This window comes from Microtus pennsylvanicus, chromosome 4, assembly GCF_037038515.1.
Source record: "Microtus pennsylvanicus isolate mMicPen1 chromosome 4, mMicPen1.hap1, whole genome shotgun sequence".
Lineage (NCBI taxonomy): Eukaryota > Metazoa > Chordata > Mammalia > Rodentia > Cricetidae > Microtus > Microtus pennsylvanicus.
The window spans coordinates 113,545,265-113,571,772 of record NC_134582.1 but is presented as its reverse complement, the minus strand read 5'-3'; the positions used below and the strand labels follow the sequence as shown (position 1 = coordinate 113,571,772).

The following is a 26,508-nucleotide window of genomic DNA, read 5'->3' as shown; positions in this document are numbered from 1 at the left end:
AGAGCGAGGAGGGAAGACTCCGCTTTTTTTACTTTAAAGAGAGAGACCACGCCCCAATGGGCTGGTATCTCAGCCGCTATTGACTGGAGGAGTGGAAGGACCTTCCGCAGCACCTCCCCCTTTTGTTTAAGTAAGAGAGTTATAAACCTACTACAAAATTATATACAATAAGTACAAATATCCTATTCTAACTAGCTTAGGTCTTATATAATAAATAGCTTGGCCAAGTCATGAGAGGAAAGTAACTACATTTATATAGTCTTCAACCCCATCGAAGATCTGAGAAGGGAAATAATGTTACCTGGGTAATTAGGAAGTTCAGTAAAACAACTTCCAAAACATGCAACAAATCACAGAGACAACTAGCTACCTGGAGAGATAGCATCCTCCCAGGTCGGTTACTTGTTTGTATAAAAGAAGAACAAGAAAACATAAGGGAAGTGTATCCCTCTTTCCTTTAGCATCAGATAATGATGTGATGCTTCTTGACCTTTGCCCATAGCTTGGCCCCTTTACCTGTGCTGTAACATAATCATTATTTATTTTCTCTGACTTTTTCCCTTTATTCATTCCTTCTCTTGCTGCTATGATGGTTTTTCGCTTGTAGACACATTGGTATACCAATAAATTGGCTCTTTCAGTGGAAAGAAAACAAGCAAGACTCTTGATACAGTCAGGTGAGATGGCTTTACCTGGAAATTCTAGTGACTTTGTGTGCAATCTGCAGAACCCATGTAAAGGTAGAAGGAAAGAACTAACTTCACAAAGTTGTCCTCTGACTTCCATACACACATTCCCACCTGCTATTATTTATGCACATATACATTGATTAAACAAAAATTTAGAAACCTTGAATAGCATTTGTCCTTTTTCATGATGTAGATACTCTTTCTATGGTTGAATTGCTTGGGAGAAGGGCCAGGCAGAGCCAGTCAGAGATATCTAGTTGTACCACCAGCCTGTTTCTTTCTTAGAACTAAAAATATGACTGTGTTCTCAACAGATCTAAAACAAAAGTGAAAACTAAATGTTTTTTAAAAATATAACAAAAACCTTTCTTGACCTGTGGCTTCTCTCTGTAGCATCCTTTTTTATTTTTGTTGCTAGTCTTGATTTCTCAAAAGACTAATATATATTTAGACTATTTCCTTATTCAACCATGTTTTAGAAACTGGGTAGAATTGGCATGCTTGTTTTAAGAAGTTCTGGGATTGAAATGCTTGACATAGTGAATTTAATTGTAGTTACCGTAGAAAAGTTCATCACTGGCCTAATGGACAGAGTTGTGGCTCACCTGCCAGGGGACCAGTGTGTTTTTCAGCACACATACCTTAGCTCTTCTGCTGTATGACGCCCAGGTGGCAACACCAACAGCTCAGCCAGCCATTTAGAGAGTTGTTCTGACTCTCCTTCTTTCTTCCCAATGCAATCTATCATCAGAATTCTGCTTGTTAAAATTATACTCTTCTACTTACCTAGGAAAAAAAGGTCCCACCTTTTACTTGAAATATTACAGCAATATCCATATTGGTTTACCTGAAATATTACTTCTACCATGCTACAGGAATGATCTATCTACTCAACATTAGCTGTGCTACTCTAGCTGGACTTTCTGTCACCTGTGTCATGGCTGTCAGGCCTATTCATCAGAATTTTCTAGGAAGTTTTTTAAGCATGTTGATGTTGGGCCTTCTTCAGTTTAGATTAGTCTTTGAAGGTTAAAACATGGCAATTTTGTAGATGATTCTGAGACCCACTAGTCAATAGATTAAATTCTTGGTATAATGTCCAAATTCTCTCCCCTATCTGGTTTCCACCTACAATTCCATCATCATTTTTCCTCTATCTTACATTACAATTATGTTACCAAACTTAGTATAATGTACTCAATGACTTAATTTGAACTGCTCTTTCTGTCTGTAATATTTTTCTTTCCTCATTTTATCATTTGTCCATCTTCTACTTAAAGATCCTTTAGCCTAAAGATTGCCTCTCTCAGGAACTTCCTGGACTCAAATTTGAGTCAGGTGTCCTTAGCAGTATTCAGGGTCCTCTGTTCTGGCTCTCCTTTATCACTGTATTGTGAGCTTATTGAGTAGAGACCAAGATTGTGTGTGTGTGTGTGTGTGTGTGTGTGTGTGTGTGTGTGTTGTATTCATTTTTTACATGTTTTTAAAAAGTATATTTATTTATTTATAAATTTTAGTGATGTGCATCCCAGGGCACATGCATACAGGCTGGAGCACAACTTGCTGGAGTTAGTTCCTTCCTTGTACCTCTTGAGTTCCTGAAATTGAACTTAGGTCATCAGGCTCGATGACAAGCGCCTTTATCTACTGAGCCATTTTGCTGACCCAGTTGATATTCTTAATTCAGTACCAACTAGATCTTCTGTAATTATAAACAGGAAGAACATGGAACTAGGCTGATGTGTTAAATTAGTTCTTGTCTGACAAATACTTGAGAGAAACAATTTAAAAGGAGAAAAGATTTATTTGGGTTGTAGTTTCAGAGGTTTCAGTTGATGGCTAACTTGTCTCATTGCTTTGTTTCTGAGGCAAGGCAGAAAACCATGGTGGGCAGGACCATATTAAATAAAGCCAACTTACTTCATGGTAACTAGGAAGCAGAGGTATCAGGAAGGGGTCAGAACCAAGATACTCCCTTCAGGGTCATATTCCCAGCAATCCACTTCCTCCAGCTAGCTTTGCTGTTCAGTTTTACTACCTCCCGAGAGTCTGTTGAATCTTGGATCTATCAGTGGATTAAACCATTGATTGGGTCAGAGCCCTCCAGATCCAGTTGTCTCTGGAAAAATCGTCAGATATGCTTATGCTGAGAGGTGTGTCTTACTGGCCAAGTCCCAATCCAATCAAATTGACAAGATTAACCACCATAGCTGGGATACAGCAAACTAAGGTATGGAGCAGCAGAGACTGGAGATATGACTCAGCAGGTAGAAACATTTGCCACAGGACTTCCATCCCTAGAACCCTTGTAAAGGTGGAAGGAAAACTGACTTTACAAAATTATCCTCTGATTTCTACATGTGTGCCATGGCATGTGTTTGAATGAGAATGACCTCCATAGGCTCATATTTGAATACTTGGTTCTTGATTGGTAATACTGTTTAGAAAGGGCTGTGGCCTTCATAGAGGAGATGTGTCACCTGGGGTGGACTTTGAGTTTTCAAAAACCCACACTGTAACCAGTTAGCGCTCTCTCTGCCTCCTGCTTGTGGATCAGATGTAAGCTGTTAGCTACTGCTCCAGGGCCATGTCTGCCTGCCTGCTGCTGTACTTTCTGTCATGATGGTCACGGGCTCACTCTCTGAAGTCATAAATTCCAATAAACTTTTCTGTAAGTTGCCTTGGTCATGTTATCTCTTCACAGCAATAAAAAAAGTAACTAAGACATATTGTTTACATGCAATAATAATAAAACTGAAATTAAAAATATGAAGTTTGTAAGGTGTAAAGAGATAAGGTGGTAATAAATAGATAAATAAGGTACCATGGATATAAATTCTGGAAACAAAAGTGATCATACAGTAGTCATAGAGCTTTTATGGAACAACTGGAAATATGTAAAGGAAAAAAGATAGGGAAATAAATTAGGTAAATGGACTGACTTTAAAATAGCATGTGCAGAAGGAGGAAAGAAGGATATGAAACCAAATAATATACACATACAGACACAAAAGAGAAATACATCCCAATAGAATAAAGAACTGAGATTTTGAAACAGGTTAATCTGACCTTTTTACTTTGTAAAAAAGAGAATGAAAATTACAAATACATGTTGATATTCAGTTATGCCAGCAGCATTTGTTGAAGATGCTTTCTTTTTTCTATTGTATAATTTTAGCTTCTTTGTCAAAAAATAGGTGTTCATAGGTGTGTGGATTAATATTCAGGTCGTCAATTCAATTCCATTGGTCAATCTCTCTGTTTTGCTAATACCAACTTGTTTACATTATTGTAGCTCTATAATAGAGCTTGATGACAGGGATGGTGATGCCTCTGGAAGTTCCTTTATTGTATAGAATTGTTTTGGCTATCCTGGGTTTTTTTGTTTTTCCATATGAAGTTGGATATTGCTCTTTCAAGGTCTGTGAAGAATTGTGTTGGATTGCATTGACGGGGATTGCATTGAATCTATAGATCGCTTTTGGGAGGATTGCCATTTTTATTATGTTAATCCTACCTATCCAAGAGCATGGGAGATCTTTCCATTTTCTGGTATCTTCAAATTTTTTCTTCAAAGATTTAAAGTTCCTGTCAAACAGGTCTTTTACTTCTTTGGTTAGTGTTACCCCAAGATATTTTATGCTATTGGCTATTGTGAAGGGTGATGTTTCTCTGATTTCTTTCTCAGCTTCTTTATCATTTGTATATAGATGAGCAAAGAGGTCAAGACTATGATGGGTACACCCACAGAAACAGTTTACCTGAGCTAATGAGAGCTCACCAACTCCAGCTGTACAGGGAAGGAACAAGCATAGGTCCAAACTAATCCCTCTGGGAAGACTGAGGAGCCACTGGTAGTGGGACCAGGATTTATCCCTACTGCTTGTACTGGCTTTTTGGGAACCTACTTTCTTTGAATGGATACCTTGCTCAACCTAGATATAGTAGGGAGGGCCTTGGACCTTCCCCAAAGCAATGTGCCTTACCCTCTATGAGGAGTGGATGGGGGTGTGGTGGTGAGGAGGTAGGTGAAGGGAGTGGGAACTGGGATTGGTATGTAAAATAAAAAAAGATAGTTTGTTTTCTTTTTAAAAATAATAAAAAAGAAAAGAGTAAAAAAATATTACAAACGAATTGTTAAAAAACTGACCTTGTAATTGGATTCAAAGAACAAACAAAAGTTCCCAACTTTAGTTCTTTGTCTTCTCTAACACAGAGAGAATGACCTATAAGCAGACTAATGAAGGTAAAAGTAAGACAGATAAAAGGGAGACAGAGGCAGAATTATCTCTGTGAGTTCAAGGCCCCCCTGGGCTACACAAGATCAATGCAGAAACAGATCCAGGTGGTGGTGGCTCACATCGTTAATCCCAGCACTAGAGAGGAATATAAGCTGGGATGAGACAGAAACTTGCTCTCTTTCAGTCTTAGGATTTCTTAGAGGTAAGAGCTCTCTAGTGGTTTGAACCCCAATATCTATCTGTCTCTGGGTTTTTATTATTGATTGATTGATTGATTTTCGAGACAGGGTTTCTCCGTAGCTTTTGGTTCCTGTCATGGAACTAGCTCTTCTAGACCAGGCTGGCCTCGAACTCACAGAGATCCGCCTGCCTCTGCCTCCCGAGTGCTGGGATTAAAGGCATGCGCCACCACCACCCAGCTTATTTATTTATTTTTATTATTTTGTTTTATTTTTTTTATTACTACATGCAAAGTTGCAAAATTTGAAAGAATATAGACTTCAGTGAAATTGACATTACCCTCACAAAATTTCAGAGATGACTTTAAAATATTGGTAGTCCCTCTGGGCTTTAAAATACACGTGGGGGAAGGTAAGTAGTTTCCATGGGTTCTCTAAGAATTTATTCTAGATGATGCTAGTCACCCTGCTCCCCCACCCCCTTTGAAGGCAGATGATGTTGCAGCTGTAATGTATGTAGAGTTCTGTGGGCAATTAGCTGAGCTGCTGTTGTACTGTTCACTGGTAGTGTGGGCTGCATCTATTCTCTGACTCACACAAAGCTCCATGTAGTCTCACATGGCTCCTTGTTCCTTTTCCAGCCTGCTTTGTCTTCTAGAGCGTAGAATAATGTGTGAAGACATTATTATAATAATGAAGACTGTTTGCCAACACACTCAAGGTAACTTTTTGGATTTTAAGTATTTTAAAACATTTAAAGATCACTTTTAGTTTTCTAAAAACCTTGCTATTAAAAATAATCCCTTATAGCCAATAAAGAAACATTTCCCTATGTCTTTCTGGTAACGACTATAAGAGAACAGAAAGCTAAACGGAAGCATCTTGTTGCTCTCAGAAGCAGGAAATTTTCCTTAGCATTCTGGAAGTAGCCTTTATTGTATTATATCCAGAAGAATTTCATTTCATTTAAAGAATTCAAACAAAACAAGGAATTCAAGAATATGATATTTGGTGGGACTTCATCATTATTTTGGGGTTTTGAGTTCTCATATATCTTCAAATACCTTTCACACTGACAGGAGAGTTATAAATTGTCTGTAGAGACATTGAGTTGTATGTGGGTGGTATCCAACCATTCCCTAGATTCTGTTTAGCATTCTTGTCTCATTCTCCTTTGTGGTTAATTTGTGTTTTATGTGGAGGTAGGAGTTGGAAAAAGAAGAGTAGAGTGTTGTGGCTATGTTTACAGCTCTATATTACAGGATTTCCTTCATCAAGTCTCAGTTCTTGAAGTTAGGCATTTATTTCTTTATTTTCATTCTTAATTTTTTTTATTAATTAAGAATTTTATGCTTGCATATATTGTTTTGATCAAGTTCACATCTCATTCCTTCTCCTCCATTTTCTCCCTTACCCCCCCCCCCCCACTTCCCTCCCAATTTCATATGTTCTATTTCTCTTTTTTAAACCCAGAGTTCACTTAGTGTTGCTGGTATGCATAAGTGTAGGGTCATCTACTGGAATATACAGAATCTCAGATACCACGTCCTTGAAGAGAAGTTACTCTTCTTTTTCTAGCAGTCATTACTTGTCAGTAGGTCTTCAGGGGTAGAAGTTCCTGACCACCTCCTCCCTTCATTCCGGGTCTTTGTCTGGCTTGATCTTGTGCAGGTCTTGAACCACTGTCAATTTCTCTGTGGAACCTCCCTGTTGTATGAAGGAAAATACTGGCTATAGTCACCTACTGCTTCTTTTTCTTCTTACAACCTTTCCATCTCCTCTTCTTCCATCCCTGTGCCTTGGGAGGAGGGGGGTGTGGTATAGATGTGCCATTTAGATCCACAGTCTCTTATTCTCTGCATATTGGGCAGTTATGGTTCTTTGTGTTAAATTGTTACTTACTCCAAAAGAGGCGTTTGTTTCTCTGGTCAGGGTCAAGAGATACACTAATCTGTTGTTATAACAATTAGGCTTTAGGAACCAGTGCTACCTGTATGAGACACACAGCTCTGCCCCAGTCTCAGTTTGGGTGGGTAGGGGCTGGGGTTGCCCTCTACCTGTACTACCTGTATAAGGTGTGGAGCTTTGCCCTGTTCTCAGGTCAGTGGTGGGTGAGTGGGCTTTTAAGAGGTTCTCAGCTAACTAGGATTTTTTTTTCTTTGAAGTGTGCTCTTGAGATCATGAATAATTTGTTGCCAGTTATATATATCACATATAAAAACTGGCTGATGATATTTTGCAAGAACTTTTTAGCATTATTTGTGGTTTATTATTGCTGCTAATGTATTTGCATCTTTTTCTTACAGGTGAAGCCTTTTGCTGAGACAGTTTCATCTAGTTCATGAACCAGAATATTAGACATTCTGAATGTTACAGAAGTGTTGAAAGACTGGTAAGTAGAGTAATATTAGCAGTCAGAAGTCTGGGGTCAAGGTGAAATTTTGGAGTTAATATAGTTAGAGTAAACAATTAGATTCTCTATAGGAAAGGTGTATATTTAGATTGTATAGTTAGTATTTTTATAGCTATGAGCATGTGTAACCTGTAAAAACATGCATAGTAATAAGTACCAGCTAGTGTGGATGTAGCTTTCCTGTGCTGTAAATCTTTGTTTCTTTACACATATACATACACATTCACAAACTCACCTGAGCATCTTGAATGCTAACACCCATTCTGGGTGTTGGCTGTAATCTCATGTTCTATATCTTTTTAAAACATTTGTGTGTAGTGTATGTGTATTTTTGTGTATGTGCTCACATTATGTATTCTTTATACTTTTCTGAGTATATGAAATATTAGAAAATACATGCCCATCTACTCAGCTTATATTCAGAATGGCTGGAAAATATTCAGGTATATTCAACATTTATTGAAAGAAGTAATGAACAAAATAGAAATACCCTCTAATGACCTACTAGCGTTGTGTTCTGTTTGTGTACAGTTAGGATGTCATTGTTGTATGATTACTGCATAGGAGAATTCAGAACTTTGGCAATTTGTACATAATGGTAATTTGTTGCCTGGCATAGTCACTCTAGTCAGTGATGATATATTATATTCTTTAAAAATGTAAAACAGGCCGGGCGGTGGTGGCGCACGCCTTTAATCCCAGCACTTGGGAGGCAGAGGCAGGCGGTTCTCTGTGAGTTCGAGACCAGCCTGGTCTACAAGAGCTAGTTCCAGGATAGGCTCCAAAACCACAGAGAAACCCTGTCTCGAAAAACCAAAAACAAAAAACAAAAAAAAAAGTAAAACAGATCAGGTTGTGGTGGTGCACACCCTTAATCCCAGCACTCAGGAGGCAGAGGCAGGCGGATCTGTGAGTTTCAGGACAGCCAGAGCTACAGAGAAACCTCGTCGGGGTAGAGGTTGAGGAGAGAAAGTAAAACAGTGAACCTTGGTGTTCTCATTGTAAGATAACTGTGTAAAATAATAAAATTGTTAATTAACTTGATTTGAACATTCCATAGTGTATTTGATAGATATGTTTTAAAATATTGTGTTTTGTACAATAAATGAAATTTTGTCAATTTAAAAAAATAAAGAGTAAGAACTTTCAGGAAAAGTTTTTTTTTAAATATTTGAATACTTTCTTGTATTATATATGTGCACCCATGTATTTGCCTGGTGCTGCAGAGCCCAGAAGAGGGTGTCATATCCCCTGGGACTGCAATTACAGAAGGTTTTTAGGTGCCACGTGGGTTCTGGGAGCCAAATATAGGTCCTTTGCAAGAACAGCAAGTGCTCTTAAATGCTCAGCTTTCTCTCAGTCCTCCAAGTTACTTCTAGCCATAAGATAAAACTGTTCTGAAGCTCTTTGAGTACTATGTTGTTTATGATTTTTCTTTTCTGAGTGTACATTTTTCTGTCTTCATTCCCTGCATGTTTTACCTTGCTATTTTCCTTAATGCTAAAGTAACACATTGCTTTTTATTTGGCTAAAAGTGGCATAAGCTAGGCAGCTAAAGTTCTTCAGTTCTTACCTGACAGGAATCACTTCCTACATTAACTAAGTATTGGAGTTTTAGGAGAGTAAGCCAATGACTGGGTAATATCAAGAGAAAAATTCTGTTTGTTGGGGTCCAGCCCCAACATGAATCATTTCTTACCAGCATAGAGGTGTGAGAATATTAAAGACACAGTTCACTTGACAATTTCGGGAGGGAGTTTCAGTGATCATTCAAATCCTGAAATCGCCCGCGTTTATTTTTCAAACATCTTTTATATCAACATAAACTGAGGGGGAAGGTAACAAAAACTTCATTAACATTCTGTTTCCTAGGTAGCGGGGAATGACTTAAGTCCCGTCTTGCTTATGTCCATTTTGTCACCTAGGCTGAAAACACCTCTTCCCCAGGTGACCTCATAATTACAACAGAAGGAGTAGAACGACAATTGCATATCCTGACCACTTTCAGGATGGCACTGGCTTGGCTTTACTACCAAAGGAGCAGTGCCAGATGTACTGGTTAGTCTCCAACCCTCAGACAAATGTGGGAAATGGCCTGCATTCTCGGCTCCCACATATGTTATGTTCTATTATTTATCCTATAGTTTAAGATTTATTTGTTTTCATTTTGTGTGCACAAGTGTCTTGTCTGCACATGTATGTGCATCACATGTTTGCTTGGTGCCCAGGGAGACCCGAAGGAGGCCTTGGATCCCCTGGAACTGGAGTTACAAGGCAGTTGTGAGTTGCCATATGGATATGATGGGGACTGAATCCATGTCCTCTACAGGCGCAGCAAGGGTTCTTAACCACTGAACCATTTCTGTAACCGTCAGTTTATATTTTTAAAAGAGCCATTTATCTGTTTTAAATATGCAAAGTAATTGTTTAGTCTGTGTAAGAGAGAAAGTCAGAACCTCCCTTAACTATCACTGTTCACCTGTGTCTTCTCTCAAGCGGTGTCACTCATGCCTGCCTATCTGTGCCAAGGTTTCGAACCCTGGACTAGTACTGCCATGTAGGCTTTACCTAATGAGGTCAGAACTGTGCTGAGAGTAATAGAGAGCTAGGGATTGATATATAACAGTCTTAAGTCACTCTACAAATCACATACATTTAAAGGTAAATTTATATTCATTTAAAAACTTTTATATTCTTTTCATTGTATAGCTCTGTCATGAGTACTGACAGTAACTCGTTGGCACGTGAATTTCTGATCGATGTCAACCAGCTCTGCAATGCAGTGGTCCAGAGAGTGGAGGCCAGGGAAGAAGAAGAGGAGGAGACACACATGGCAACACTTGGACAGTACCTTGTCCATGGTCGAGGATTTCTGTTACTTACCAAGCTAAATTCTATCATTGACCAGGTAATGTCATACAATTGTTAATCAGCCTGTTAGTCCTAGTCATCAGTTAGTAACTTGTAGATTCTATACTTTCTGAGAATCTCTTTGAGTTAAAGTCCTATCTGTTAGGTATTTCTTAAGATGAGCCTCTCTGCCGACACAAATAATTCCAATAAAGACCAAATTAAACCGAATTAAAAGATTAATGGAATGCTCTCTGGTGGTCCTGGGAAAGCATGGAGAGAGGAAGAGAGAATAGGGGAGACCACGCAAAACCCAGAGACCACACGTTCATTCTCTGAGGGGGGGGCAGTCTAAATAGCCTGTGGGAGTGGTCTTGACCTTCCCTGGGGAGGGGTTACTGTTTGGCAGGCTTTCATGACCCTCCCTGGGGAGGGGTATTATGCCAGGAGCCAGGGGTGAAGCCCCCAGGCAAACAATCCAGACTTTTTGTATAAAGGGGTATTAGGAAGCTGGGGTGATGCTTCTGACCAAACACTATTTTTCACATTATTCCAACATAAATTTTAGCCCCATAAGTGGAAATATTATTTATTTGGATGTCACGGCCACCCTCGACCCGCAAGGATGATGCTACACCCGGAACTCTTCTCACTGCAGTTTTATTCAGGACTTTATTCACAGCAATCTTTCTCTTCTTTCCTTTCTCTCTCTCTTTTTCCCTCTCTTCTCTCTCCGGGCAAACCTCTCCCAGCCCTTAAGTAGGCATGGGCTGCCAACCCCGAACTGCCAGGTGGGCACTGCCCATAGGCTCACGCATATGCAGGCAGCTGCTAATCATTGTGTGATCATAGCATAGGTCAGGCCTTAGCCGTCTCAGGAGTTGATTATACATCTCCATCAGGTGTGACACCACGCAGCTCGCTACATTTGGATACTTTTTAAACTGTCTGAAAAAATCTTAGAATTTTAAAAAGTGACCTTTTTTCTAAAGAAGTTTCATATATATGCCTTTTGCAGTTGGTTTGAATACTTCAGTAATAATCTCCAAGTCACCAATAATATATTGTTATTATATAAAGGAAGAAATACTAGCACTCCCCTTGGTGTCATTTAACCAAAATCAAGGCCATATTTGAATTCTCTCCTTCATGCTCCCTACATCTTTCATCCTCTCTTTCTACTGCATAAGTCTGAATCTATGATGCTTAAAGTTTGCCCTATAAATCTGTCCCTGTATCTGTGTATAACTCTGTGTGACTATCCCTGACAAAGGGTTTTGTTCTGTCTTTATTGAACAGCACAGAAGGTGTCACATGGGGAAAGAGTGAGAGATACTTTACAGAAATCTTTAGCAGAGTTTTACAAGGGATCAGGTATAGAGTCCAGTTAACCTCAACTGACCCAGATAACAGACAGTATCCCTGCCTTGAGCTCTCCTTGTTAGCTAGCCTCCCCGGGTCTGTGGATTGTAGCGAAGTTATCCTTTCCTTTACAGCTAAATCCACTTATGAGTGAGTCCCTACCATGTGGGTCTGGGTTCCTCACTCAGGGTGATTTTTTTTCCAGTTCTAACCATTTGCCTACAAATTTCATGATGTAATTTTTTTTAACAGTTTACTAATACTTCATTATGTCAATGTACCACATTTTCTTTATCCATTCCTTGGTCATCTGGGTTGTTTCCAGTTTCTGGCTATTACAAATAAAGCTGCTATGAACATAGTTAAGGAAGTGTCCTTGTGGTATGATGGAGCATCCTTTGGGTATATGCCCAAGAATGATATAGCAGGATCTTGAGGTATATTGATTCCAATTTTCTGAGAAACTGGGTATCTATCCATTTTATAAGATTGCTTTCAACCTTTATTTTTCTGCTTTCAGCAAATGATTATTAGAGCATTCTTGGAAAAGTGCACAATTTAGGGTTACAGTTATGCATTAGTTTAGGTTATAAAAGTTGATTACATGGGAAATCCACAGCAAGTAAAGTTGATTGTTAAATTATTCTCTTAAAGGCAGGTAAACCGTTTGAGTATACAGTAGAATAGCAATTTTAAGTCTTTTTTGGTGTTTTTGAGACAGGGTCTCCCTGTGTAGCTGTGACTGTTCAGGAACTTACTGTATAGAGCAAGCTGTTCTTGAACTTGCCAAGACTTACCTGCCTCTGCTTCCCAAGTGCTGGGATAAAGACATGTACCACTATGTCCTTGATATAGGATTCCTCTCTGTATACTGTGAATACGTTTTATTACCATTGGTTAATAAAGAATCTGCTTTGGCCTATGGCAGGTCAAAATAAAGCTAGGTGGGAAATCCTAACAGAGATTCATAGAGAGAGTAGGTGGAGTCAAAGAGATGCCAAAAGACACCAAAGGAGGCAGATGCTGGAACCTTACTGGTAGGCCACAACCTCATGGCAACAGAATAATAGAAATGGGTTAATTTAAGATGCAAGAGTTAGTTAATAAGAATCCTGAGCTAATAGGCCAAACAGTGTTGTAATTCAATATAGTTTCTGTGTGATTATTCAGGTCTTGGTGGCCGGGAAACCAAAAAGTAGTCTCCGTTTACATGTCCTGACCCAGTGTTAAGTCTTAGGTGACCTCAAGGTGTATTATTTACTCTGGTTGTGAGGTTCAGCAAAAGTTCTAATCTTGTAGAATGTAAGAAATATTTTCTTAATAATGAATCACCACAGCTTTTGACTCTAATGGCATGAGATTATCCTGCTTATTAGTAGAAACATAGGATTATAGTTCAGAAAAAAGAGTTCATGCTTTCAGTAAAGATCAGAATGCAGTTTTAAAAGTTTAATATGAGTTATATTTAGGGAACATGCAAATTGTAGAGTGAAATAATCTTTTAGCTTGTATACATTCAGTTTTTTAAATTATACTTTTTTTCTCTTTCTGATCATACGCTTCTTTTCCTTCTTCCCTTACCACCCTCATGTTATTGGAAACAAGGTTTTGCTTTGTTATCCTCGATGGGTTAGAACTCATTCTATAGAACTGTTAATCCTCCTGCCTCAGCTTCCTGGGTACTAGGAGTATAGGTATGTAACATCACATCCAACTTTTCTTTTTAAAGATACTATATAAAAAGCACCATAAATATAATGCACTTACCTAAAATCTAATAAAATATATATAACACTTCTGCTTATAATTCTATAAAACATTATTATAAGAACCTAAAGGATATATAATTAAGTAGAAAATGATTAAATTTTCCTGTGTTCAAAGAATCAGCACTGTAAAGGTACATATTTTCTCCAGATTGACCTATACCTTCCAATATAATCCTAATCAAAATCTCTAGCTTTTCAACTAACTCTGTTATGGAGATTTAGTTCATATATTATAATCTTTATTTGATATGCAAAATCCAGTTGTGGTTAGGACACTCAGAAATATGTGCACCATCACGATAGCCAATTTTAGAACACCCTCATTATCTCAAAAGGAAACCTGTAATCTAGCCATCCTCTTCCACCCTCCTCCTAGCCCTAAGCTACCACTAATCTGCTTTTTGTGGCTGCTGTTTTTTTCCCTATAATCCATGAAATATCCTTTAATGTATTATTAAAATGTCTAAAATCATCCAAGTCATAACAGCAGTAATAGTTTTTCAAGTAATGTTTTGCCAGGCTTTAGCATTAAACATTCTAAATGAATTTGAAATGGTAACTTATAGTTGTTTAAATTATTTTATTTTGTGTGTATTGATGTTTTACCTACATGCATGTCTGTGCACCCACAGAGGCCAGAGAGGGCATCAGATCAGCTGTCACTATAGTGACAGATGGTTGTGAGCAGCAATATGGGGCTGGGTATTGAACCCGGGTACTCTGGAAGAGTAGCTAGTGCTTCTAACTACTGAGCCATCTCTCCAGCTGCATAGTTTTGTTTGTATTTAACTGACAACCAAAGGTGCTGAGCACCTTTTCTTATATGCTCATTGACCATATGCATACTTTTTTAGTGATTCTTTTCAAGTTATATCTTTTTGTTGTTGTTTGGGACTTTTTTTTTTTTTTTTGAGACAGGGATTCTCTGTGTAACACTGGCTGTCCTGGAACTCACTCTGTAGACCAGGATGGCCTTGAACTCAGAGATTCACCTGCCTCTGCCTCCGGAGTGCTGGGATTAAAGATGTGAGCCACCACTGCCCATTATATGTCATTTTTAAGGCCAAACTCTTATCAAATTATGCTGTATATAAGTCTGTTGGTCCCTTTGTGAAACAGTGTTTAATATGTAGCTAAATGACTAAATATACTTGAGCTTTAATTGCAATAATGTTTTTCCTATGCAATAATTTTTTATCACTTCTTTCTCCCTAGTCACTCTTTGGAATATTTATAACATTGACAGTAGGGAAGTAGATGTTGTCTTTGGAGTGCAGACAAATAGCCATTTTAAAAATAGAGTTTATCTATATTTGGTTATTTTGGTTAGTGGAGAATGATGGTTTGAGTCTTTAAGGGAAATTAATTGAACAAAACACTCTCTTTAAAGATGGAATCAGAATAGACCCAAAAATGCATATTACAGAGTGGACTGTAGCTTTTATATGAAGTAGGGGCATTTCTTGAGTATTTGGGGGATGTGGTGATTTATGTCCTTCTTCATCCACTGTGGACCCTTTTTGTTTTACCAATATCTAATATAAAGAATTATGAGAAGCCGGGCAGTGGTGGCGCACGCCTTTAATCCCAACACTTGGGAGGCAGAGGCAGGCGGATCTCTGTGAGTTCAAGGCCAGCCTGGTCTACAAGAGCTAGTTCCAGGACAGGCTCCAAAACCACAGAGAAACCCTGTCTCGAACCCCCCCCCCAAAAAAAAACCCAAAAAAGAATTATGAGGACTCTATTGAGAGAGAATTAACAAAGTAAGTGTGCATATGTAAAATATGTAGTTGGATACATTTTAACAAGTATTTATATCTTCATGCAATCACCATCACACTCAGTGTTTCATCATGCCCTTTGCAGATGGTCTCTGTCAGTTGCCCACGAACTGATGTGTTGATTACTGGCATCTAGGTATAATTCTGATTTTCTAGAACTTTGCATCAGTAATCACATAGTTTTCCCTCTTGTGACTCTGAGATTGTTGTATCTGTTCTGTGCATCAGTCAGCCAGTCATGTTTGTTATTAGTACTTTGTTGTATGTGTGTATCACAGCTTAACCAGTCACTTATTGCTTAATCATTTCGACTGAATGCATTTGGTTATTATGAATAAAAATGCTATGGGCATTCTTATAAGTCTTTCTGTGGTTGTGTTTACAATTTTCATTGGGCATGCAAATTACTGGTGAAAGGATAGTTATATGTGTAATGTTGTAAGAACCATTTTTCAGTAGTTGAACCATTTTTTTAAATTTCATTAGATATATATGAGAATTTTAGTTGTTTTATGCATAGAACAACTATATTTAGCCATTTATAAGTGAGCATGAAGAAGTATCTGATTACATTCCTGGCAACTAAGGATACTGGGAACTTTATAATGTACTTATTGGCCATATATATATACATGTGTGTGTTATATGTTTATATAACATACATATACTATAATATATAGTGACATGTAATATATATGTGAAATGTCTATATATGTATATACACACACATAATGATCACTCCTTTTCTGCAAGAGATATGTGCTATGATACTGGATGTAGTATGTATTTTCCTATCCTGTATATAAATATATGTGGTGAGGTGTAATTTATAAGTTGAACACAGTAAAAGATAAGCAATAATTGATAAAATAGAACAAGTATGTACTTTAATAAAAGTCATTTACATTTTATGAGTTATTTCTTGATTTTTTTTTTCACTGTAGTGACTGTCGATAACTAAAACCACAGAAAGTGAAACTATGGGGAAGGGGGACTATTGTATCTTCTTTTGTGAATGTCTAGTTTGTTCCATTTTGAAAGTCTAATTTTTTCTTTGTTATCTATCCAGTTCTTCATGTATTAGAGATAGAAGTCTTTGTTAGCATGCACGTATTTTCTTTGTAACAGGCACCTCCCCTCTGCTCCCCCTGCTTCCCTTTTTTCTCTTCTTGTGTTTCCTTTTTATGTTTTCAAGATAGGGTTTCAATAGGCAGTCCATGCCTCCCTCTAATTCTTTGTCTTCCTTCCTTGGCCTACCCAGTTCTAGATTTATGTATGTGCCACTGCACCTGGCTACCTTTTCATTTCTTTTTTTTTTATTTTTATTTTTTTTAATCTTTTTTTTATTGAGAAAATGAGAAAGAAAAAACAAGTTTCCACCTCCTCCCAGCCTCCCATTTCCCTCCCCCTCCTCCCACCCTTCTCCCCCTCTTCCCACCCTTCTCCCCCTCCCCCCACTCCTTTCCCCCTCCCTCTCCAGTCCAAAGAGCAGTCAGGGTTCCTTGCCCTGTGGTAAGTCCTAGGTCCTCCCCCCTCCGTCCATATCTAGGAAGGTGAACATCCAAACTGGCTAGGCTCCCACAAAGCCAGCACATTACGTAGGATCAAAACCCCTTGCCATTGTCCTTGGCGTCTCATCAGCTCTCATTGTTCACCATGTTCAGAGTGTCCAGTTTTATCCCATGCTTTTTCAGTCACAGTCCAGCTGGCCTTGGTGAGCTCCCAATAGATCAGCTCCACTGTCTCAGTGGGTGGGTGCGCCCCTCGTGGTCCCGACTTCTTTGCTCTTGTCCTCCCTCCTTCTGCTCCTCATTGGGACCTTGGGAGCTCAGTCCAGTGCTCCAGTGTGGGTCTCTGTCTCTATCTCCATCCATCACCAGATGAAGGTTCTATGATGATATGCAAGATATTCGTCAGTATTGCTATAGGATAGGGTCATTTCAGGTTCCCTATCCCCAGCTGCCCAAGGAATTAACTGGGGACCTCGGCTTGGGCACCTGGGAGCCACTCTAGGTTCAAATCTCTTGCCAACCCTAAGGTGGCTCCCTTAACTAAGAATTGTGCTTCTGTGCTCCCCTATCCAACCTTCCTTTATCCCAATCCTCCTTTTTCCTCAAGTTCCCACCTTCCTCCCCTTCTCCCTTTTCTCTCCCCATCTCCCCTTACCCCCATCCCACCCCACCCCCAAGATCTCAATGTTCTCCCCGGCAACTTTGTCTACTTCCCATAGCCAAGAGGATAACTATATGTTTTTCCTTTGGTTCACCTTCTTACTTAGCTTCTTAGGATCACTAATTGTAGGCTCCGTGTCCCTTATTTATGGCTAGAAACCAATTATGAGTGAGTACATCCCATATTCATCTTTTTGGGTCTGGGTTACCTCACTCAGGATAGTGTTTTCTATTTCCATCCATTTGCATGCAAAATTCGAGAAGTCATTGTTTTTTACCGCAGCATAGTACTCTAATGTGTAGATATTCCACACTTTCTTCATCCATTCTTCCATTGAAGGGCATCTAGGTTGTTTCCAGGTTCTGGCTATTACAAATAATACTGCTATGAACATAATTGAACAAATGCTCTTGTCATATGATAGGGCATCTCTTGGATATATTCCCAGGAGTGGTATTGCTGGGTCCAGGGGTAGGTTGATCCCAAATTTCCTGAGAAACCGAAACACTGATTTCCAAAGTGGTTGCACAAGATTGTATTCCCACCAGCAATGGATGAGGGTACCCCTTCCTCCACAGCCTCTCCAGCAAAGGCTATCATTGGAGATTTTTATTTTAGCCATTCTGACAGGTGTAAGATGATATCTCAAAGTTGTTTTGATTTGCATTTCCCTGATTGCTAAGGAGGTTGAGCATGACCTTAAGTGTCTTTTGGCCATTTGAACTTCCTCTGCTGAGAATTCTCTGTTCAGATCAGTGCCCCATTTTTTAATTGGGTTAATTAGCATTTTAAAGTCTAGTTTCCTAAGTTCTCTATATATTTTGGAGATCAGACCTTTGTCTGTTGTGGGGTTGGTGAAGATCTTCTCCCAGTAAGTAGGTTGCCTTTTTGTCTTGGTGACAGTGTCCTTTGCTTTACAGAAGCTTCTCAGTTTTAGTAGGTCCCATTTATTCAATGTTGCCCTTAATGTCTGAGCTGTTGGGGTTACACATAGGAAGCGATCTCCTGTGCCCATCTGATGTAGGGTACTTCCCACTTTCTCTTCTATCAGGTTCAATGTGTTCTGACTGATAGTGAGGTCTTTAATCCATTTGGACTTGAGTTTTGTGCATGGTGATAGATATGGGTCTATCTCATTAGACGCTGAAAAAGCATTTGACAAAATTCAACATCCCTTTATGATAAAAGTATTGGAGAGATTAGGGATACAAGGGTCATACCTAAATATAATAAAAGCTATATACAGCAATCCGACAGCTAACATCAAATTAAATGGAGAGAAACTCAAAGCCATCCTATTAAACTCAGGAACATGGCAAGGCTGTCCACTCTCGCCATACCTCTTCAATATAGTGCTTGAAGTTCTAGCAATAGCAATAAGACAACATAAGGGGATCAAGGGGATTCGAATTGGAAAGGAAGAAGTGAAACTTTCGTTATTTGCAGATGATATGATAGTGTACATAAGTGACCCCCAAAACTCCACCAAAGAACTTTTACAGCTGATAAACAGCTTTAGTAATGTGGCAGGATACAAGATCAACTCCAAAAAATCAGTCGCCCTCTTATAAAGGATATGGAAGCAGAGAGGGAAATCAGAGAAGCTTCACCTTTCACGATAGCCACAAACAGCATAAAATATCTTGGGGTAACTCTGACCAAGGAAGTGAAAGATCTATTTGACAAGAACTTTAAGGCATTGAAGAAAGAAACTGAGGAGTATACCAGAAAATGGAAGGACCTCCCTTGCTCTTGGATTGGGAGGATCAACATAGTAAAAATATCAATTCTACCAAAGGCAATTTATAGATTCAATGCAATCCCCATCAAGGTCCCATCAAAATTCTTCACAGATCTTGAGAGGACAATAATCAACTTTATATGGAAAAACAAAAAAACCCAGGATAGCCAAAACAATCCTATACAATAAAGGATTGTCTGGAGGCATTACCATCCCTGACTTCAAACTCTATTACAGAGCTACAGTGATGAAAACAGTGTGGTACTGGCATAAAAACAGAGAAGTTGACCAATGGAATCGTATAGAAGACCCGAATTTTAACCCACAAACCTATGAACACCTCATTTTTTATAAAGGAGGCAAAAGTATACAATGGATGAAAGAAAGCATCTTCAACAAATGGTGCTGGCATAACTGGACGTCTACCTTTTCATTTCTTAAGTGTTTTCTTGTTGTTTTTAAATGTTAGGGATCAAACTCAAGGCCTCTTGAATGTTAAGCAAACACCTATACCACCATCCTTAACAGTGTCTTCAGAAAAATAGAGTTTTCTCTTTTACAGTGGTATTTTCTGTTCTAAAAAATTGTGTCTTGCAACCCTAAAGTTCTAAGATATTCTACTTTTAAAGCTATTTTTATTCATGTTTTTATTTAATTTTGTTGTAGTGTTGGGAATCGAAGCCAGAGTCTCATGAGTACAAGATAAGTGAGCCATATTCTCGGCCTTCCTAACCTGTTAGTCTTGTTTTTAACCTTAGATCTGTGATCCAGTTAAAATTACTATTTGCATAGAGTATGAGGTAGGCATTATGGTTCTTATTCTTCTCTTTTGCACATACCAAATGTTATGGCATCATTTTTTTTCCAGAGCCTCTTCTTTCCTAAATGAAAACACTGGTGATGTTATTGAAAGCATAACACTGCAGAGAATACCCAAATAAACCGATTTATACTTTGTTCATAGGTTGGGAGAACACAGAAGTGTCAATCCTTTCCAAATTAACTGTATACTTAGTGGTTTCTATCTGGACTTTCTGTTCTGTACACCAGTCTGTTATTTGTTCTTTCACCAACACTGCACTGACTTGATTACTATGGTTTTTAAATAAAAGTAAATCTAGAGGGCCAGCAAGATGGCTTTGTGGGTCAAGGCCCTTGCCACCAAGCCTGAGCCTAATGGCCTGAATTTAATCCTTAGAACACACATGGTGGAAGAAGAGAACTGGCTCCTGCAAGGTATCCTCTGATCTCCACACATACATCATAGCACAAGTATCACCCCCCCAAATAAATTCAGTAAATCAATCAATCAGTAAATAAATAAATGTTTTCTTAAAAAGTAAATTCAGAAATAAGGTCATATGAGTTTTTCAATTTTTTTTTTTTTTTTTAGATTTTTCAAGACAGGGTTTTTCTTGTAGTTTTTGGTACCTGTCCTGAAACTAGCTCTTATAGACCAGGCTGGTCTCGAACTCACAGAGATCCACCTGCCTCTGCCTCCTGAGTGCTGGGATTAAAGGCGTGCGCCACCATCGCCCGGCCCAGAGAGCTTCTTCTTCTTCTTCTTCTTCTTCTTCTTCTTCTTCTTCTTCTTCTTCTTCTTCTTCTTCTTCTTCTTTTTTTTTTTTTTTGATTTTTCGAGACAAGGTTTCTCCGTAGCTTTAGGTTCCTGTCCTGGAACTAGCTCTTGTAGACCAGGCTGGCCTTGAACTCACAGAGATCCGCCTGCCTCTGCCTCCCGAGTGCTGGGATTAAAGGCGTGCGCCCCCCCCCCCCCCGCTAGAGAGCTTCTTTTTAATGGTTACTGATGACAAATTTAAGTTTCTGTTACCCACACACACTCCTCCCTCTCCCTCTCCCTCTCCCTCTCCCTCTCCCTCTCCCTCTCCCTCTCCCTCTCCCTCTCCCTCTCCCTCTCCCTCTCCCTCTCTCTCTCTCTCTCTCTCTCTCTCTCTCTCTCTCTCTCTCTCTCTTTCACACACACACACACACACACACACACACAAGGTAGGGCCTGATTGGGTTTGTAGGTTTCCACGCATTCTGAGGGCGTGAAATATTTTTATTGTACATGAGTAGTTCATTAATTCTTGGTCTCCAGGACTCTTGGCTTCATGCACTAAGAACAGATTGATTTTTTTTTTAACTAGGGTTGGGGAACAGAGACTTCTTCATTTTTTGCCTTCCTTCACACTTTTAGGTGAAGCTGGTAGTATTTCCATCCTCTAAAATTTTTTTCATACAAGTATATTGTATGTTGAATATATTCCCCCATATTCCTTTACTCTTTTCTCTCTCCTCTCATAGTTTTCTTAAAAGTATAACTTTCTTTGGAATGTGGGTTTCATATGAATCTTAGTGGAATTACCTCTATATTACTAAAGCCATTATATATAAAACTGATTTTGAGACAGACTTTTCTGTACTCTTACTGAGGTTTTTTTTTTTCTTTTGAGACAGGTGTCTCTATGTAGTTAGTCCTAGCTGTCCTGGAACTTGCTATATAGTCTAGGCTGGCCTTGAATTCAGAGATTCTCCTGCCTCTGCTTTCCAAGTCTTGGCATTAAAGGCATGTGTATTTATGCCTGGCAATACCTTGCTTTTAAAGAAATGCATTAGTTAAGTGGAATTTTAAAGTGTAATGACAGTTTTGAGGGTGATAGCACATACCTATAATTCTAGCACATGGAATACAAATATAGAAGGATCACTGTGAGTTCAAGGTTATCTGTGCTACATAGTGAGTTTGAAACCAGTCTGGGCCGCCATAGTAAAGCCCTGTATAAAGCAAATAGCAAACAAAACATAATGATATATAAATGGAGAAGTAAAAGTACTGTTTTTCAAAGTGATGTGAAAGCCAGGCAGTGGTGGTGCATGCCTTTAATCCCAGCACTTGGGAGGCAGAGGCAGGCAGATATCTGTGAGTTTGAGGCCAGCCTGATCTATAAGAGCTAGTTCCAGGACAGGCTCAATAGCTGCAGTGAAACACTGTCTCAAAAAAAATACTATACTCAAAGCGATGTGTACAGAAATAAAAACAATCAATAGGAAATCTTTTTAGCAAAGCTTAAAAAAACAGTACAGACTTACATGTTTTCTTTAGCTCTGTATCTATTCAGTTGGCATGGAAAAAAGATTAGATAGACCCAATGAAGAAACTTTTTTAGATGTATCATACCATACAATAGAATAAATTCTTAGAGAAGAAATGAAGACTAGCAGTGTGTTCACATGCTGGTATCATAGTATGTTTTTACATTTGTAAAATTAAATTTAGTTAGTATGCAAAGACATTCATTTGTAATACCATTGGTAACTTCAGTAACTCTGAATTACTTTCTAGTTATAGTCCATGTTCCTTGATATGTCAAACATTCCATGTCCAGGTCCCCACTGATGCCTACCTTTGAGCCTCCTAGAAATGTGTCTGGGCTGGGATCTCAGCCTTTCCCTGACTCACTAGTTTTTCCTTTTCCTCCAGTCACTACCACTCCTGGATGCGTAGCATAAAAAGAACTGTCCCTGGTATTTGCCAAGCACTTGTAATGTGTTTCTTGAACTGAGCTGAGAAAGTGACACTTCAGTGAGAATGATTTCATTATTTATTATTGTAGGGGAATTTTTTTTTTTTTGAGACAGGGTTTCTCTGTGGCTTTGGAGCCTGTCTTGGAACTAGCTCTGTAGACCAGGCTGGTCTCGAACTCCCAGAAATCCGCCTGCCTCTGCCTCCCTAGTGCTGGGATTAAAGGTGTGCACCACCATTGCCTGGCTTGTAGGGGAAAATTAAAAGGCATGATCTAGCCTTTTTCTCTTTTAGAAATGAAGACAAAACAATAAGTATCAAGGGAAGGTACGATATAGTTTCATTTCTAAATGTCAGGTCATTAGAAAACCAGAGAATGGTTCTGTACATGGCCTGTATTGCTTGATGTGGTGTGTGTGGATCTGACATGAGGGAACAACCTCATTTCTAGGTACTGTAACTATTATGCATACTTTGGATTTGGGGAGATAAAACTAGGGGGATTAATTTGAAATAACTAAGCCCTACTTTTCCAGGGTGCCTACAAATAAAAAAATTATTTATGGGTCTCAAAGACAGAATTACATGTGAAGTTTCTCTGAAAACCAGAAAGGATTAAAAAAATAGGAATATATGGTACTTTAAAAGTAATAGAGCTGGGTGGTGGTGGCACAACCTTCAATCCAGCACTCAGGTGGCAGAGACAGGCATACCTCTGTGAATTTGAGGCTATCCTGGTCTTCAGAGCTAGTTCTAGGACAGCTAGGGTTGTTACACAGATAAACCCTGCCTTGAAAAACTATAAATAAATAAATAAATAAATAAATAAATAAATAAATAAATAGTAATAGAATCAGGGCCACTGAGATGGCTCAGTGGGTAAAGGTGATTGCTATAGAAGCCTAATGTGCTGGGTTTGACCCCTAGAACTCATGTTCTGGGGTGGAAGGAGAGAAACATGCACACATACATTATGACGTGCACACATGCAAACACATACAACAACAAAATTGTTGTTGTTATTGTTAGGGAGCGCTTCCTCGATAACGAGTTGTGTTAGAGCAATTGAGTATTAAGTGAAGAGTTGTTGCATTAAGCTGCCAATGTATTCCTCCTCCCCACCTAGGACTGCTGTTTTAGCATAGCAGGGTCAAACCCCAAAGATCTGTACTTGCTCTCATCTCATCCTTTCAAGAGCTTGTCTATAAGTCTGCATAGTAAACTGGGGACAACAGGCATTAAAATCCTGAGGGGTTAGAGAAGTTGTCTCAGGAAGAAGTGGGTAGTGAGCCTCACAGAACAGATATTGCTGGAGCTAGGCCTTACATGGTAGGATGGTATTAGGGATTTTCCAGATCATGTGAAGGCAGGAATGTCTGTTCATATAATGGTGAGATTTGTCAGTGTACTGCTGTAGAGCAAGGACTCACTTACCAGGACAGTGTGCCTGTTCCATTAGAATTCACTAAAGACTCACATTAGGAGGACTCAAAAGATTAATGAGCTAACAAGTTTTTACTTTATTTGAGACTGGGAATCTTTAATTCCTTTGACTCTTCAGCCTGCTGTAACAGGGACTTTCTGTTCATTCCATTATCACTCCACTAAAGCTGTGATTGTGAATGTTACCAGCACCTTTCAGTTGCTAAAGGCTTTTCAGCCATCATTTTATATAGTTCAGAAATGACGGCTTTCATCCTGTTTAATGCCTTTTCTTTCACTGTTCTCGTCTGTGGTTTCTCTGGTTCTGCCTCTCTCTGCAATTGTCTGTCAATCTGCTCAACAGACTTACTTCAGCACTGCCCACCTTAAAGACTTTTGGAGCTCTGAATACCAGTGTTATCAGTTCTCTCTCATTATTCTGCTTGCTCTCTGGAAAACCTTACATGTCCTAGGTATCCACCCAGATGACTTTTATATCTTAAGTTCTCAGTCTATATATTATCTGTCTATTAAAAGTTGTCTTCATTTAGACATCTTCCCAGCATCTCAAATTGCATATGCCTAAAAATTGAATCTGGGTTAATGAAATGTCTCATCAGGTAAAGGTATTCACTGCTCAGCCTAACAGCACGTGCACACTAAATATAATTTTAAAAAATTAGGGCAGTCTGTCTTTACTCTAACCTATTACCCCTCAGATTTTTCTCTCTTTGTGGAAATATTATTAGCTACCTCGTTACTTAAACGAGAGACCTGTGAGGAGTCTTTTTCTTCTTGTGCATCATTGAAAATGAACTGTGAGTCAGTTCAGTTCTACCATATGGTTTCTCATATGTCTCTGTGTTTATTTGTTGTCAAGTTACTTAGTCATCATCTCATATATGGGCCATGTGATCTTGCTGCTAACATTGGCTGTTCCCATTTACCACAGTTCTGCCCAGCAAATTTATTTATGTCATCTTGATCCCCTCCTCAAAGATTGTTGTGAGAAGGAATAACTCCTGGATTAACTGTTCATTAAATACTCAACCACATGTCCCAGGTATCCCAGGAGTAGCTGTCTTGTTGCAATCCTACTTCAACATTTCAGATGATTATTTTTTTTCTGAATACTATTTCCATACTAGGGTTCTGTTTCCTACTGGGAAACTTACTGATACTACATGCCTTCTGTTGTTCTGTTTGTGTGTATGTATTTTATGGATCAATTAAAGGGACCAACATGGACTGTCTACTTCAGAAAGAATAATATAATAGAATACTTGAATAGAGTGTTCAGTCAGTATACTTAATTATCTTCACTGATAAATTTTTTATATGTGTTATTATTGTTGCTTTCTCTTTTTAAAATTGTCTTCTAAGTTTTACATTTAACTACACGAAGACTTACTTTTTTCCTAGTAACCTTGTTAGTTTACTAACTTAAAGGCTTTAGTTTTTTATTTTTACTTAACAAGTCTGTTTTTTCATAGGTGATGAATTCTTGCAATGTGCATGATAGCAGTAATAGCTCTTCGTGGGAATGTTAGCAAGAATGTGCTAAATACCGTCACACAATCTTACATTCTTCTGTGGTTGGAAATCTTATAAATTCAAAAGTATCCACAGTTTGACTTGGACTTAAAATAGGATGATTTGATCTTCAGTTTTTCAAATGTAATTGTTTTTAAGGATAAAAATTGTTTCTGGTTCGGTTGAATACAAGATAAATAGGAGTGAATGTGTCTTGGGCCCTTAGAACATGAAAGACTCTGTTGCTTCTGACACAGGCCCTGACTTGTAGAGAAGAACTCCTGACACTTCTTCTGTCACTCCTTCCCTTGGTGTGGAAGATACCTGTCCAGGAACAGCAAGCAACAGGTATGTCCCTCTTCACAGATTGCTTGCATTGTCATATCCCTTTGGGAAAAGAAGTTTATTTGCAAAGCTACCTCTTCCTGATGGGTTAATGCAGTTTCAGAGTAGTAGATATTGTGGTGATTTATTATATACCTATTATGAAAAATTCATTAGGAAAGCACAATTTTTCTTCTTCCAGTAATATAAAAGTCCATGGTGCTTCTGAGAGACGTCCATAAATGGCAATTACAAATACCCGAAGAAGCAGAATACTTACTTAATGGAGTTGCTAGATATGCCATAGCGTTAGGAAAATGGGTGGTGAAGAGTTTGAAGAAAGGAATTAAAGCCATTGCTTAAGGACGGCTATCACCAGTACTCTAAAAGTGACTTCTGCAATATTTGCTTTAGTTCAGTTTTTCTAATTTTGCTTTTGAGGGATAAATTGGAAGTCATAGTTTGTTTCTAGGCTAAGTAGAATTATGACATGAGATCAATACATT

At 38.7% G+C, this 26,508-nt stretch overlaps 1 protein-coding gene across 6 annotated transcripts in view; it reads left to right on the top strand.

Moving 5' to 3' along the window:
• The window catches only part of Lyst (lysosomal trafficking regulator), a 152,838-nt gene that overhangs the window by 8,381 nt on the left and 117,949 nt on the right, over positions 1–26,508 (top strand). For 3 of the 6 annotated variants that reach the window (XM_075970199.1, XM_075970202.1, XM_075970197.1), the window contains exons 2-5: positions 5,751–5,830; positions 7,416–7,501; positions 10,232–10,430; positions 25,936–26,026. In XM_075970199.1, the coding sequence (XP_075826314.1) occupies positions 10,239–10,430; positions 25,936–26,026 (283 nt within the window). In that variant the 5' untranslated portion in view covers positions 5,751–5,830; positions 7,416–7,501; positions 10,232–10,238. The remainder of the gene's footprint in view (positions 1–5,750; positions 5,831–7,415; positions 7,502–10,231; positions 10,431–25,935; positions 26,027–26,508) is intronic. The other 3 variants (XM_075970200.1, XM_075970198.1, XM_075970201.1) reach the window with 3 other exon arrangements.